At 36.1% G+C, this 15,728-nt stretch overlaps 1 protein-coding gene across 2 annotated transcripts in view; it reads left to right on the top strand.

The window, feature by feature from the left end:
- LOC148944565 (TBC1 domain family member 20) overlaps positions 1-15,728 on the top strand; it is a 37,325-nt gene that overhangs the window by 5,384 nt on the left and 16,213 nt on the right. Inside the window, exons 2-4 of one of the 2 annotated variants that reach the window (XM_089100715.1) lie at positions 1,176-1,572; positions 5,481-5,591; positions 14,332-14,481. In XM_089100715.1, the coding sequence (XP_088956841.1) occupies positions 1,176-1,572; positions 5,481-5,591; positions 14,332-14,481 (658 nt within the window). The remainder of the gene's footprint in view (positions 1-1,175; positions 1,573-5,480; positions 5,592-14,331; positions 14,482-15,728) is intronic. The other variant, XM_089100716.1, reaches the window with a different exon arrangement.

The following is a 15,728-nucleotide window of genomic DNA, read 5'->3' as shown; positions in this document are numbered from 1 at the left end:
CTCATTTGCCAGGCTTAAATAGATTTGGCACTCACAGAAGTTCTTAAAGTGGCTAAATTTTTTAGTCTTCAACAGTAATGTCCTCCTAGTTATGTTGTATGGAAGCAAATGCTGGAAGTTTGGTCAGCAGCAAGAGAAGAGACTTCAAGCCTTCTAGAACAATTGTCTGCAAAGAATTCTTAATGTAAACTGGGCACAACATGTCTCAAACCAGACAATAAACCATATTACTGGGCTAAGTCATCAACATGATCAGGACCCAAAGAAGGAAATACTTGGGACATGTTGTACAAATGAAAGACAACTGAACACCAAAGTCGATCCTCCAGTGGCAAACAGTGGGAACATGGCAAAGGGGAAGACCAAAGAACACAGTGTACTGAACATACCAGAGGGCCCTTATCAATGCAAATATGTCCATACAACCCCATTGAAAAGATGTTATGGCAGCAGCCCATTCAAGGGACAACTGGCATCTCTTCATTTATGCCCATTATGTGCCCCTGGGTGCCTCCAGGGGCACAGGAGGATCTAAGGTCTAAGGTAAGACCTTAGGTTTTACCTAAGGTCCTTAGACCTAAGGTTAGACCTTCTAGCCTACAAGTTATTGAAGGCTAACTCTCCCACCATTATTCCCTACTGTTGGTATCAACTCAAGAACTAGAGGTCATCTCCTGAAACTTGTCAAGCAGTCTACAATATCTAGAGTCAACACTCAATTCTTTTCATCACAAATTGTCAACAGCTGGAAAAAACTATCTAATGAAACAGTTATTACTGAATCCATTGATGTTTTCAAATGAAGGCTGGGTGCTGAATAGTCCTCCAGAGAGTGTAAACTCAATTGGAATTCTACTGGTCATGCAACAGCACCTAGTCACTCAAGAATTTTGTATACAACACAAGTTTTCATTCTGGAGCTCTACAGGAAGAAATCCTTAGATTGCTTTTAGCTGCAATTTAAGGTAAGGTGTCACTAGAACTAGGCTATACACTTTAAAGCGAGATTTTGCTTCATTCTGTCTCTTGAGTTTTATCTAACCAAGTGATTTATATTTTAGTGATTGAAAATTATAATATCTTCAATAAACATGGAAAATGTACATTATCAAGTCTGAACTAAATGTACATAAGCACCAAAGAAAGTGATATTTAATTTTAGGATTTCATTTTAGGTCATTGATATTGATCCTAATGATTTACCACTGGATTATTACTCTGCTGAAAGTGACTTGGAAGTTTCTAGCTCAATAGCAGAAAGTGCAAAAGATGATGTGGACAGCTCAGGGGATGAATTGACATACTTCTCTGACAAGGAATTGCTTAATAGACAAAGAATTCAAAGTGATAGTGACTTACAGATTGCAAAAAATTCCGTCAAACCCAAGTTTGATTTTAAATCTGACCCAGAAACTGTACCTCCCAGAAGTCTACTAAAAAAGAGACTAAAGAAACGAAGCGAGAGAAAGAAATTCTCCAGTGTTTCAGACAATATAATTTCTAGTTCAGATGATGAATTTGAAGTTAACAGCTGGGAAGATGAAAGAATTTCTTGGAAAAAAATCTCATCAAGTAAGCAAAATTGACAGTGCAAGAATTTTTTTTTTTTTAATGACAATCATATAGTCATGTTGCTTGCTAGATTTTCAAATCAATGATCTTACTTTCAAGAAAAATCATCAAATTAGATTTTCAAAGAAGCACATACATTCAAAGGGGATATTTTTTTAAAATATCCCTGACATATACTATGGCACTGCTTAAAATCAATTGTGAGATCAGTCAATTTGGGAGGATGTTTACCTGATTTATTTGTCTATAAAAAATGGTATCATACAGGAATACCATATAAAACTAATACATAACAAAGAACTGTTTTGTAATAATTAATATGTGCTAGTTAAGAAGATAATCATGAGTTAATAAAGGTAATGTAAAAAACACAGCACTGGACTTTACAGTCCCTACTGGTGGTGCTGATGTCTGTTTCTGGGCCTTTAGCCAGGAAGGGTCAGCCATCCTGTGCTTTCACACACCCTTCCTGTTGACCTTCCCCAGATATCTCCAGGTACCAATTTAGAGCTGGGTCAACTCTGGCTGAGCTTAAAAATTGGATTGTTGACCCCTGTTCCAATTCAAATAACCAACACCACCAGGACTCAAGCCACACAGACAAAGGATTTTAAGCATTATTTTCATTCTTGAGTACAGTTGGATGCTTGGATATGAATGGAGGATTTATATTTCCATGTAAATTCCCAGGCTAGAATCCAGAAAATGAATGAGAAACTCCACAAGGGAGCTCTTTCTGAAGAATGAATGAAGTGACTGGACACTTCAATAGGATGTTTCTAATTGTTTCTAAATTGCTAAGCTAATTTCAAAAATGGCAATATACTTATAACAGTTCCATTTCTTAGGAAATTTAACATATCGACAAGCTCATACCTGCGCACAAGGTGTTGAAGGGAGGGGGATATCACCTCACCCCAAAGATAGATGTGAATGGTCCAGTCTTGTCAGAATTGGGTGATTTTGATCTAAAAATAAACTTCTTTTTTTAACATGAGTAAGCTGTGTTGGATCAAACAATTTAATTAATTTCTCTGGTTCAGGAACAAACCTTTTCTTTAAGAAATATTTTGGTTGAAATAAGCTATTATGCCTCTTCTAGAACTGCAATTAGTTTTAGATACTGGGCATCTTTACAGCGGTGCATTTGTTTTTTAAAACAATATTCTATATAAAATTGTCAAAATTTGATTTTGTTGAATTTTTTTTTTTTACATAGTTTTTAAGCTGGAATTTAATATATACTCTTTGAAAAATTATGTCTGTTCACCAAAGGAAAATACACAGCTTTTTTTTCAGAATTTTGAATGAAAGCCTTCAATGTTCTATTTCAATGGATTGGTTTTTGTAGAGACATGGACAAGACTGTATTTTTATATCATTTGTATTATAGGGGGGATTTTTATACAAAGTCTTTATACAGCCATTATATCATCAAAAACTATATATTTTCCATTAAATATACACATTTTGAAAAGTAGATGTTGTTTAAGGCTAGCCATAATTGGTACAAAATGTATGAGTATCCCAAACCTCAAATACTACTTGTCCTAGCTATATGTAGGCTATCATAAGCCAAAATGAAGCCACATTATTGATCTACATTTTAATTCTTATATGTTTTTCTTATTTTTTAAACTCTAAATCATAAAGGTAGCCTAAAAAATCAGCAAACTCAGGTTTTGCTCTGGTGTAAAACAAAAAAATTATCAGATGTACCTATTAGCTTTGAGAACAAGAATATTTACTATGGTAGTGTACCCGTTACTGGCCAGCTACAATTCACTGATACTATCTTATTGACATTGTCTATTATCAGTCATTAACAGTTTATCATTTGTTATTGGTATTTTTTTGTGGTTTTTACTGGTAAGTGCTGCTGCAATGACAACATTTACCTTTTACTTTGGGGGATTTAAAAATTAGATAGCAACATTTTTTATATAGAAAATGTACAGTATATTACTTTTATAATACATAAGCCCGGTAGACACACGGTTAGGCTACAGAGCTGGTTTGTAATGGAATCCAGTAAAAAAAAATTGCTGATGCCTTGAATCACCAGTTTACATCAGTATTCACACCCACAGACACTGCCCCCTCCCAACACCACCACACTACGTAATTAACGCTCTAGTGTCTTCAATAATAGTGGATAAGGCTGAGCTTGAATCTCGCTTTAAAATGGTTATTCCAAATTAGTCAGTTGGGCCAGATGGCATTCATCCACAACTATTAAAGAGAGCTCATGCCCAATTAGTACTGCCACTCTCAGGGCTCTTCCAAAATTCTATTGATGCAAGTCATATCAATGGACTGGATAGTTGCCCATATCTTGCCAATACACAAAGGAGGAGACAGGAGCAAAACTTCCAATTATTGGCCAATCAGTGTTACCTCTGTGCTGGGAAAATCCTAGAAGGTATTGTTAATGCAGCTGTTCTCAAACATTTGGTAACAAATAACCTTCTATCAAAACAACAACATGTATTCCAACCAGCTAGATGAGTCAAGGCAAATCTGGTTTATTCATACAATCACATAACTGAGCTTCTTGACTAAGGTCTCCGAGTGGACATAGTTCTGCTAGACTTTGCTAGAGACTTGAATAAAGTCTGTCATCAAAGGCTCCAGCTGAAACTGAAGGCAATTGGAATTGAAGAGGGTGTCGTGGACTGTATGTCTTTCTTGAAGGGAAGAAAGCAGTAGGTCAGAGTTTTTGAGGAAGGTGGTACAGCTTACTATTCTGAAATAGCAGAGGTCTTAAGTAGGGTGCCTCAAGGAACTGTTTTGGTGGCTACACTCTTCAATGTTTACATTAACGACGCTCCAAGAACCGTTACAAATAAACTTAGCTTGTATGTCAATGACTTGAAACTTATTGGTCCTGTTGATACACAGCATGGTATGGCCTCAATACAGTTAGATCTAGACAACTTTTGCAAATGGGCTGATATATGGAGGCTTGAGTTTAATATGGAGAAGTGCAAGGTTCTCCATTTTGGAAGGAACAACCAACAATGGCAGTACTCAGTGTCGTCAAATGCTGGTATGATATAGTAGATTTCCAAGAGTACCTCAGAAAGAGATTTGGGGGTCGTTGTAGATGACGACCCTAAATTCAACTGCCACACCCAAACTGAGCTTGGTGAGACCAAGATTGGAGTTTGGAATGTGTGTTGCCATGCCAATCAATAAAACAGACCAGATGGCTCTCGAATCTGTCCAAAGACGGGTGACAAAATGTGTAAAGGGCCTCAAAGATAAAGATTATACATGCCAACTGCAGAGCCTTAAGATGCTAACTCTAACATATCGTCGATAAAGAGGTGAGATGATAATGACATACAAGCTGCTCCAGTTTGACAACAAAGACATGTTCAAGCCTGTCCAGTCGTCAAGTACCAGAGGTCATTCCGTGAAGCTGTTCCTCAAGCATGCCATGACAAGAAAAAAGAAACTATCTCTTCTACAACTGCATGATAAATCTGTGGAATGGTCTAGGCAAGCATCACTAGCAAGTGCGATTTAAGGTAATTTAAGGTAAGCTAATAAATAAAGACATATATTTCTTAAATTCTAATAGATCACTCTTCCCAATATATTTATTTAAAGCCATAGCCATGGTTTTAGGTTCTAGTAACTAGTATATTGTCTTATTTATAAATCCGCTCAATATATTTAAAGAAAGAGGGGGGGGGATATTTCCTAGAAAAATTCTTTCATGAGAAGTGTCATGTTTTCCATAATATTAATAGAAGCTTTAGCTCTTCACTTCGTTTCCTCATGTGTTTACACATGTATATTCTATATAATTAACTTTAACCATTTTTATATAACCGTTTAGAGCCCGAGTTAGAATTTTTGGATTTTACTGATTGCTAGTTATTCAAAAATATGTCTTTTAGGCAAGATTGATGCAGAAAAGGCTGAGAAAATCAAGAAAGCTTTGAGGGAAAACCCAGTAAATTTAGACTACTTAAGGAATGCTGCTAGAAGCGAAGGCGGTCTTTTAACTGGTTTGTTGATTTTCTTCTCACTTTTGAAGAAAACTTGGTATTTGTACTAAAACACAAAGAAGTATGTTCTGTGTTGTTTATATCATCTAAACTAGGCTTTCTTAAATGGAATTATATAGAACCCTAGTGCTCTGTAGAAGATCCTAGAGGCTGCAGAGGGATAGAGAAAGTCCCTTTCTTATTAGTTTGCTTTTTTAAATTGTGGCTCATTGACACTGAATTTTGAATCCGGGAATTTGAACTCTACAGCCCTAGGGGCGTGCACTTGGAGTACAAAAATTCAGTAGCCATTTCATATCTATATTTGGTAAAAATCAAAAGCTTAAAGCAGAAGTTGCTTTTTATGAGATGAATTACTGATTGAAAAATCAAAATTTTTAGGACTCGCCAAAAGGTGGTCTAAATCTTGGGGTCAATTAAAACAGTCTTTTAGGAAAAAAAAATCAGAAGACTGGATCACAGGGATTAGGAGGCATATCTCAATATAGAGAATAGTATTTTATTTAAAACAGCATTGCCTGTTAAATAAAGAAAAAAATCTTGAAAAGGAGCTAGGAAGAAAGATATGTCAAGCAGATCAAATGCAGATTTGTTCACAGATAGTAACTGGAAAGAGAGTTATTAACTGGTTTTGTTTGAACTAGCATATTTGCTTTAATTAGAATGTGTGTGGGGGGGGGGAGTGAACCTTTTAAATGACTTCATATTGCTCTACACTCCTCTGTAGATGTGTATTCTTTCTTTTCATCTGAATTAAAGTACTTTTGTTGTAAACGTGAAAATACCTGACACTAAACATGTCTTTTTTAGTAGCTTTAGAGCACTGTAGAGAAATATAAACAGTACGATCATCTCCTATCTCAACAATTAAACAAAGCTGGACCGGGATACTGCTACTCCAGAGAACATAAACCAAGAGAAACATAACCGACATGTATGGCTGTAATAAGACAAAAATGTAAAGATAATATTGGTTTAAGAATGGAAAGAAAAACAAAGAATAAATTTATATAGATAATCAAGGTAAAAATAAGTTGTATTTGAACAACGCCATAACGTGATGACATTTGATTAAAAAATTTGGCACTTTGCATTGATATTTCTGTTTTATAGTTTTATCAGTTTTTTCTCAAAGGGAAATTATGTGATCAGCATGAATGCAGACTTGCAGCTAAATTAAATTTAATTGCTTCCTTTTTTCACATATATTTATTGATATTGGTTTTTATTGTCTGTAGTACTGAGGAGCTCATTAAGGAGATAATCAAATACTAGTTTTTAAAAATTTTGCCTCTTAGTTGAAAAAAGGAGAGGTGGGGCAATACCCCCTCCCTCTGGATCCAAACATGCCCTGGACAAACCAAAGTTTGATTAGCAGATGACAATAAACTTGGTAACTAGAATGATTAAATAATTCTAAATAATCCTTATACAATTCTGAAGCATTCCAAGCTTTATTGGTAACTTGCACGTAACCCGAAACTGGAAAGATAATGAAAAGAATCGTGAGGGTAAACTTAATGAGTCATAAAAAGTGCTTTCTGATGAGAAGTTTTACGTAATTTGCAACTTCGTAGCAGAATATTTATAACAATAATAACAACAGACAATACTTTATATTCTTCTTATAACACAAACACAGTTCTTTTCATGTTCTTCTATTTTCTGAAAACTCATTAAGAATTTCAGGAAAAAAAGTTCTTAACAGGCGTTTGGCATTGTTTTGAATAGGTCAATTCCACCAGTTATTAAAAAAAAAAGGTCCTACATCAAATTTCGAAGGACATTTTTATGGCCCAAAAAAGAGTATAAAAGAGGAAACATTCAAGGGAATATTTTTCCTTGCCAAGAAGAAAAAATTTTGACGCTCCATGGCGCAAAAGTACTATCTAAAATAAAACCACAGATTATTGTGAAACATAATAAATAATCTGTGCTATAACTATTAGGTTGCACCTTTGTGGTAAAATATTGTCTGGCAAATTTCGAATAGTCCCGCCACCTCGTGGATCCCTCTCCTACTATTTATGAAATTCTGGCTATTTCCCTGTTGCTTCTTTGATCAGAAGTTAGCACTTGAAGTTTCCGCATTTGCTAAAATTTAATCCCAATTCCCCTTTTAGAAATCATGGATCCACCATTCAGTCAAATCATAAGTCATACCTGTGAGATGGGACAGTAGTGAACCACTTCGCCGGCTCACCCCCTTTGTTTCTGCTTTCGAAATCATAAATAATAGAGGGTCGCACCATTGCCTTAAGTTGATTGAGGAACTGAGAAATTTACAATGGATAGCTTAAATATAGGAAATGGGAGGAGCTTTTATACGCGTCGAGACTGTAGTAGACAGATATTTACTGTTTATATGTCTCTACAGTGCTTTAGAGTGTAGAACAGTGTCAGCTTTTTGATTCTGTAAAAATATTTGTAACCTGTCAATGCACCAACTATATGTACTTTCCTACTAACGACTTGTAGCTTATGCATAGAGTGGTTGATTCCAGCATATACAGCATAACCAGAAATGTGACCTAGGGAAGGACCTAAGCTCCATATTTGTTAGTGGAGGCTTTTCCTGACTTTTGTGTAGTGCTCCCTATATTAGGCTAAAAGAAAAGTAAAGAATGAGGTTAAACTTTACAATGACGATAAAATATCCTGTATAAAAGAGTGGCTCTTACCCCCTCAACCTTTCGCTCTGTATGCTATTAAATAAAATAAAACCAAGCTTTTGTTTAACTGGAATTAAGGAGCTACATTAAAACTCAAAACAAAGAGAAATTGTTCCGTATATAAAAATGTTACCCCTTCCCCCTCTCAACACCTTGCTCTTCACGCTAAAGTCTTTAGCACTTTAAAAAAATAGCCCTTGTGTTTCAGAAGTTGCTCTTTAAAAAAATGGGACAAACAGTCAAACTTTAGCGTAAAGAGCAAGGTATTGAGGAGGGAGACAACCCCTTCATATACGAACTAATTTATGTTCGTTTTGAGTTTTAATGTTGCTCCATGCTTTTGGTTGAAAACAACTTTTTTTAAATTAAATTTCTGATCGTTTTTCAAAAAATAGGGGTAAAACTGGCTCACCCTCCATAAAAAATTCCCTCCTCTCACGGAAAACTCCTCCGTATAAAGTTCCTCGCACATAGAATACACCACCACCCCTGTAAAATTCCTTCTGGACAATTCCATCCTTGCTGAAAATCCCTTGCGTGAAAATCCCCTACCATAAAATTTCTTGTGGACGATTCAGCCTGAAATAAAGTCTCCTTAGCATACTTTGATATGAAAAACGAATTTCTAATCGTTTTCCTGATCACTCCAGAAATCCCCCCCTTCCGTGGAAATATTTCTTGGAAATCCAAACCCACCGAGAATTTCCCGACTTCCCTCGTACTTCCCAATAACAAATACTATAGGCTATGCATACAATGGGCAAATTTCATAACTTACAACCCTGTGAGCTGTGGGGGGTCATATTACCCTGAAAGGCATATTTATTGGGGTTTTCAAATATGCTGAACAAAAGGGCTATCTCAAAATTTTGACTGGATGACTGTGGGGAGAAAAGGGGTGTTGGGGGGGGGGCTAGTTGCCCTCCAATATCTTTGGTTGCTTAAAAAGGGCACTAGAACTTTTAATTTCCATTCAAATGCACCCTCTCCCAATCTTCTAGGACCATTAGTTCGATACCATCACCCCTGGAAAACAACATAGAAATTAATTTTTGTTCGAATGCATCGTCTCCCTATCTTCTAGGCCATTAGTTCGATACCATCACCCCTGAAAAAAAAACGTCGATGAACTTTACTTTCTTCTGGCAAAATATGCAAAATTCCACATTTTGTATATAAGAGCTTGAAACTTTTACAGTAGGGTTCTCTGATATGCCGAATCTGATGTTGTGATTTTCATTAAGATTCCTTGACTTTTAGGGGGCTTTTCCCCCTTTCTTCAAAAATCAGGCAGATTTTTTCAGGCTTGTAGCTTTTGATGGGTAACACTAAACTTGACGAATCTTATATATATGGTATCAGCATAATAAACCAATTTTTTGGAGTATATTGATACCAAAATTCTGTTTTTTAGTTTCGATTACTACTGAGCCGAGTCGCTCCTTAATTCGTTACCACGAACTGTTTGAAACTAAAGACAAGACTATTGCTCTTCATAAAAAAAAAATTATGAGTCATTATATTTAGCCAAATGGCACTTGGCAAGTGATTTATTTACGGATTGTCTTTCACAACATCTCAACTATAAGAATGATTATTTGAAACAAGTGCAAAGTAAGCTCTTTTATTCTTGAAATAGGGCTCTAAAATGTTTTAATTGAAAACTTTTGTCATATTGTTCTTGTGCAAGACCATTTGTTCTTAAAGAACTGAGAGAAAAAGTCGGTTTAGCGTAAAGAGTGAGAGGTTGAGGGATTAGGAACTCCCTATGTTATAATATAATTTCAGTTAATTTTTAGTTTTTATGTTGCTCTTTGCCTTCATTTCATTTTTTTAATTCTGTTCGTTTTTAATTTCATGTTCTGTGTAATCTAAATATGAGGGCAGCTCCTGCCCCAAACGGCTCTTGGCTTTCCATCTGATATTAACTTATCCATAAGAATGCTTCAAAATTGAAATCATCCCTGAAAAAGTGACCAACTAAAGGATAACCTAGACAGTCAATCATTTTGATCAAAAGCTTCCGTCAGTCAATTGATTAAAACACGATTGACCATCTAGGAACCGATTGAGTCATTCAACTTTCTATCAATCACCGTCATCACTTGACTCAAGCGTCAAACAGGTTCCTAAATGTTCAATCATGCTTTAATCAATTGATTGGTGGAAGCTTTTGATCAAAATGATTGACCGTCTTGGGTGTCCTTAAGGTTTTTTGGAGGTCTTTAAATCTACCATTAACTCTTTTTGATTCTTTTTTACATAAAAAAAACTATTGCACAACGCCATGCAATTTTCAATATACAGTATATTTATCCTAGTGAATCTCCCCAGTTGCCTAATGCCCTATTCGCAATGAAACATGACTAATATCAAGGTTTAACTAGTGCTAATTTGAGACAATCAGAATTTTTGTTGAGTTTTTCAGTCAATCAAAATTCTGGGAAAATTTTTCCCAGATTGCATCATTGCAATCTGGGCCGCATTGCATCAGCTTCCACTGTCTTTGCACAGCCGTGGAAGCTGCTATGGAAGAGGAAGGAAGTCCACCGAAAAACAAAAATTCGTGTTTACGATGCCCTAGTCCGATCGGTCTTACTGTACGGCTGTGAGACGTGACCCTTAAAAGTCACCGAGGCACACGCCCTCAACACTTTTGCAAAATTCCAAAATTCCACATTTTGTATATAAGAGCTTGAAACTTTTACAGTAGGGTTCTCTGATATGCCGAATCTGATGTTGTGATTTTCATTAAGATTCCTTGACTTTTAGGGGGCTTTTCCCCCTTTCTTCAAAAATCAGGCAGATTTTTTCAGGCTTGTAGCTTTTGATGGGTAACACTAAACTTGACGAATCTTATATATATGGTATCAGCATAATAAACCAATTTTTTGGAGTATATTGATACCAAAATTCTGTTTTTTAGTTTCGATTACTACTGAGCCGAGTCGCTCCTTAATTCGTTACCACGAACTGTTTGAAACTAAAGACAAGACTATTGCTCTTCATAAAAAAAAAAATTATGAGTCATTATATTTAGCCAAATGGCACTTACAAGTGATTTATTTACGGATTGTCTTTCACAACATCTCAACTGTAAGAATGATTATTTGAAACCAGTGCAAAGTAAGCTCTTTTATTCTTGAAATAGGGCTCTAAAATGTTTTACTTTAAAACTTTTGTCATATTGTTCCTGTGCAAGACCATTTGTTCTTAAAGAACTGAGAGAAAAAGTCGGTTTAGCGTAAAGAGTGAGAGGTTGAGGGATTAGGAACCCCCTATGTTATAATATAATTTCAGTTAATTTTTAGTTTTTATGTTGCTCTTTGCCTTCATTTCATTTTTTTAATTCTGTTCGTTTTTAATTTCATGTTCTGTGTAATCTAAATATGAGGGCAGCTCCTGCCCCAAACGGCTCTTGGCTTTCCATCTGATATTAACTTATCCATAAGAATGCTTCAAAATTGAAATCATCCCTGAAAAAGTGACCAACTAAAGGATAACCTAGACAGTCAATCATTTTGATCAAAAGCTTCCGTCAGTCAATTGATTAAAACACGATTGACCATCTAGGAACCGATTGAGTCATTCAACTTTCTATCAATCACCGTCATCGCTTGACCCAAGCGTCAAACAGGTTCCTAAATGTTCAATCATGCTTTAATCAATTGATTGGTGGAAGCTTTTGATCAAAATGATTGACCGTCTTGGGTGTCCTTAAGATTTTTTGGAGGTCTTTAAATCTACCATTAACTCTTTTTGATTCTTTTTTACATAAAAAAAACTATTGCACAACGCCATACAATTTTCAATATACAGTATATTTATCCTAGTGAATCTCCCCAGTTGCCTAATGCCCTATTCGCAATGAAACATGACTAATATCAAGGTTTAACTAGTGCTAATTTGAGACAATCAGAATTTTTGTTGAGTTTTTCAGTCAATCAAAATTCTGGGAAAATTTTTCCCAGATTGCATCATTGCAATCTGGGCCGCATTGCATCAGCTTCCACTGTCTTTGCACAGCCGTGGAAGCTGCTATGGAAGAGGAAGGAAGTCCACCGAAAAACAAAAATTCGTGTTTACGATGCCCTAGTCCGATCGGTCTTACTGTACGGCTGCGAGACGTGGCCCTTAAAAGTCACCGAGGCACACACCCTCAACACTTTTGAACACAGATACCTGAGAAGCAGCTTGTGGTTACGACTCAGGTACTGAATCCCAAATACGATCACCCGCCAACAATTGTGACCAGAAGCACGACACCACATCTATCATTCAACGCCGCCACCTGTCCTGGTTCGGCCATGTTTTCCAAAGACCGGCCAAGACTTTTACAAATCAAAGCCTACTCTTCAAACCCGCACCTGATTGGAGGAAAAGACATGGAGGAAAAGCCAAAACTTGGGTCAGCACCGTCAAATCAGGCCTCAAGTCGATTAGCAGATTCTGCAGACATGGTCGCAGATGGGACCCTTCATGGCTTGAAATTATCGCCCCACTAACCCAAGACCGTGACCTGTGGAATTCAACAGACTGCCAGATCCTGTCGCCAGGGAGAGCTACATAGCTTGTGTCCTGATCCAAGTACAAGTAAATACTTGGATATGTTTATTTTAGGGACTTATGCACCAGACTGTGGCAATATAGTCTCTGAAACTGGAAGGTATTTATATTGTCTTGCAAAAGTTCTTAGTCAATTGGCTGCCTGAAAATTTTCTGTTGATAGAATTTGGACTCTTGTTGGGCCAAAACATTTGTTTGTAGCATAAAATGGCAGAAATTGACACTTTTGGGTGGAGAGTTCTGTAACTTTTTGACTAAGTATATAGCTTGTCAACAATTTTAAACCAAGTGACTACCTCAGAACTTTCTCTTGATAGCGTTCTGGCACTGTTTGGGCCAGAAACTTTGATTTGGTCTACGAATTGGTATAAATTAACACTATCCTGCAGAACGATACGTTTTGCTGCTTAAAAAGGACACTAGAACTTTTAACTTTCGTTTAACTGTGCCCTCGTTCAATATCATAAAACCGTGCCTTTGATAAGATCCTCCTTGGGGAAAGAAACAAAAACAAACAACTAAATAAAACTTATCTGTTGCCAAATTTTTCGGGAAAAATGCAAACTTCTGTGTTTTTGCATGCAAGAAATTGAAAAGTTTCTTGGAAATGTTGAATATGAGGGTAAAATTTTTATCAAAATTGTGACGCTTTTAGCAGTATTTTCCCCATTTTAAAAAAAAAGAAAGTCCCTAAGTTTTTCAAGATAATCTTAACCTTATTGAATTTTGTATATTTAGAATCACTGTAAAATGGAGAATTTTTTGATAAATTTATCTTTATCAAAATTTGAGTTTTTAGAGCTTTGGTTACTATTGGCACATGTCCCTCCTTTCTTTCAGTTTAGTCCCAAAACCTGTTTGACTTATACAAATATTTTGATCTAAAAAAAGGAGAAACATAACGGTAACGGCAGCTATGCAAATGCACATTTTAAAGCTCCAGTTTGGATTTTTTCACTCACTTCCTTTGTCGAAAACTAAAACGGACACTAAAATCAGAAATATCCGAAGGGTTACATATGCCAAAACGACACCTTTTTTTTAAAGCGTCAAACCCCCTGCCTCCATGGAAAATTGTCTGATCCTCCTTATCTAAGATTGGGACTGTGACCATCGTAAGCAAAATGCTGGGAAGAAGGATACAACATTCTTCTAGAAATAGACTTTTTTTTTAAGCCATTAGACCCTTCCTCCGCCAGGGAATCATTTTTGGGATCTGTTTCCATTGAATGTTTAATCTACTTCCAGCTATATTTCTGTCCCGAAGGAGTTTTAATAATTTAATATCACCTTTTTTGTTATTAAGAAAAGAAATAGCCTATAGGGTTGTGAGTTTGAGTCACACTGATCGAATATGTCTCATAACAACTGTTTATATTATAGACATTCCAATAAGAAATAATCTATGAGAAAAAGCAAATTTTCCTTAGGTAGAGCAATAAAGACCTCAGTTTTATTTTTCGTTTATTTTATGACCTTGCGGTTTATTTCTTTTATTATAGATGAAATACGACGGAAAGTTTGGCCTCGACTTGTTGGTTTAAAGGAATTTGGCAATCGGCGGAAAAGAAATCTTGCAGAAATTGAAACTCATGTGTACTACCATCAGGTTGTACTGGATGTTACTAGAGTCTTAGAAAGGTTCCCTCCAGGTAAAAATAAGGGTGTAGAATATTTAATATAAATACCTGCTATGTAGCTTGAATTGTCACTAAGAAAAGTAGAATAGGAAACAGAGACTTGGAAACAAAAGTAATGTCCAAGTAATATTATATTAGGCTAGATTTTAATCGCAGAGATGTTGGCTAATTATAACCGTTAATTAATTTTAAACTTGTAGTGGTTTATCCCAACAGAAAATACTGAAGTATTGATGTATTTCTCTCATTATAGCTCTTGAAAGTTGGATTGATCCCCATTTTTTGTACAGCTTACTGTTTGAGATACGGTCAGTCAGTCGGGTACCCAAGACAATCCCTAGGTAGTTTTTTTGGGAAACATCTAGCAAATCCCCCTCCGTTCTTCCGAGCGCCCACGCCTATGAAACGTACTTGACTGCTGTCATCATTGTAGCTTCCAATGTTCTAATCTGGGTGCGGAGACTTATCTTCCTATTCTTCCAAACGTTTTTCAACTGTGGAAAACACATTGGGCCTTGGCCATTCTACTTTTAACATCCTCACTGCACATTCTCTTTATAAATAATTTGGTAGGTAAGTGAAGCTGTCCGCTTTATCGATCCTCTCGTTAGCCAAGATCACCTCTTCACCTTCACTTACTCCTAGCCTTAGCGACTTAGTCTTCATAATATTTATTTTCAAACCTATTCTTGCACCTTGAACTCGCAAAACCTCTGAAGTTCGTTCGTTTTGCTAACATTTTCATCTAGAATGTTTAAGTCCTCAGCATAACCTAAGTCTAGGAGAGTTTTACTTCCCCAATTGATTCTGTGTTCTCCCATTGCCTTTGTTGTGCTCCTTAGAACAAAGTCCACCAAAATGATCCATGTATCTGGAGATAGGACGCAGCCTTGCCTAACTCCTGATTTAATACGAAACCAGCTACTAGCCTCATTTCCTACCTTAACCGCGGCAATATTATTCTCGCACATAGCACTAATCTCTTGTATTTATCTGCTATACCATACAAGGATAGGACCTTCGCTAAAACTCTTCTGTCATCCGAATCAAACGCTTGCTCATAACCTTCAAGAAAATAATCTGTCGTATGTAATAGCACAACATCTTAATGAAGAGCCTCAGTGCAGGTAGAGCATATATACTATAATTAAATTCATTGGTTGAAAATTGGTTTAGAAAATACAAATCTGAAAAACAATCCCCAAAAGACTAGATTTAAAGGAACATATCAATATTTAATTTTATATTAGCCGTCATTG

Source organism: Artemia sp. Qi Xiang Cuo, chromosome 14 (assembly GCF_049724085.1).
Source record: "Artemia sp. Qi Xiang Cuo chromosome 14, ASM4972408v1, whole genome shotgun sequence".
Taxonomy (NCBI): Eukaryota; Metazoa; Arthropoda; class Branchiopoda; order Anostraca; family Artemiidae; genus Artemia; species Artemia sp. Qi Xiang Cuo.
Note: the sequence above shows the minus strand (reverse complement) of the source record. Positions and strands in the feature narration are given on the sequence as shown.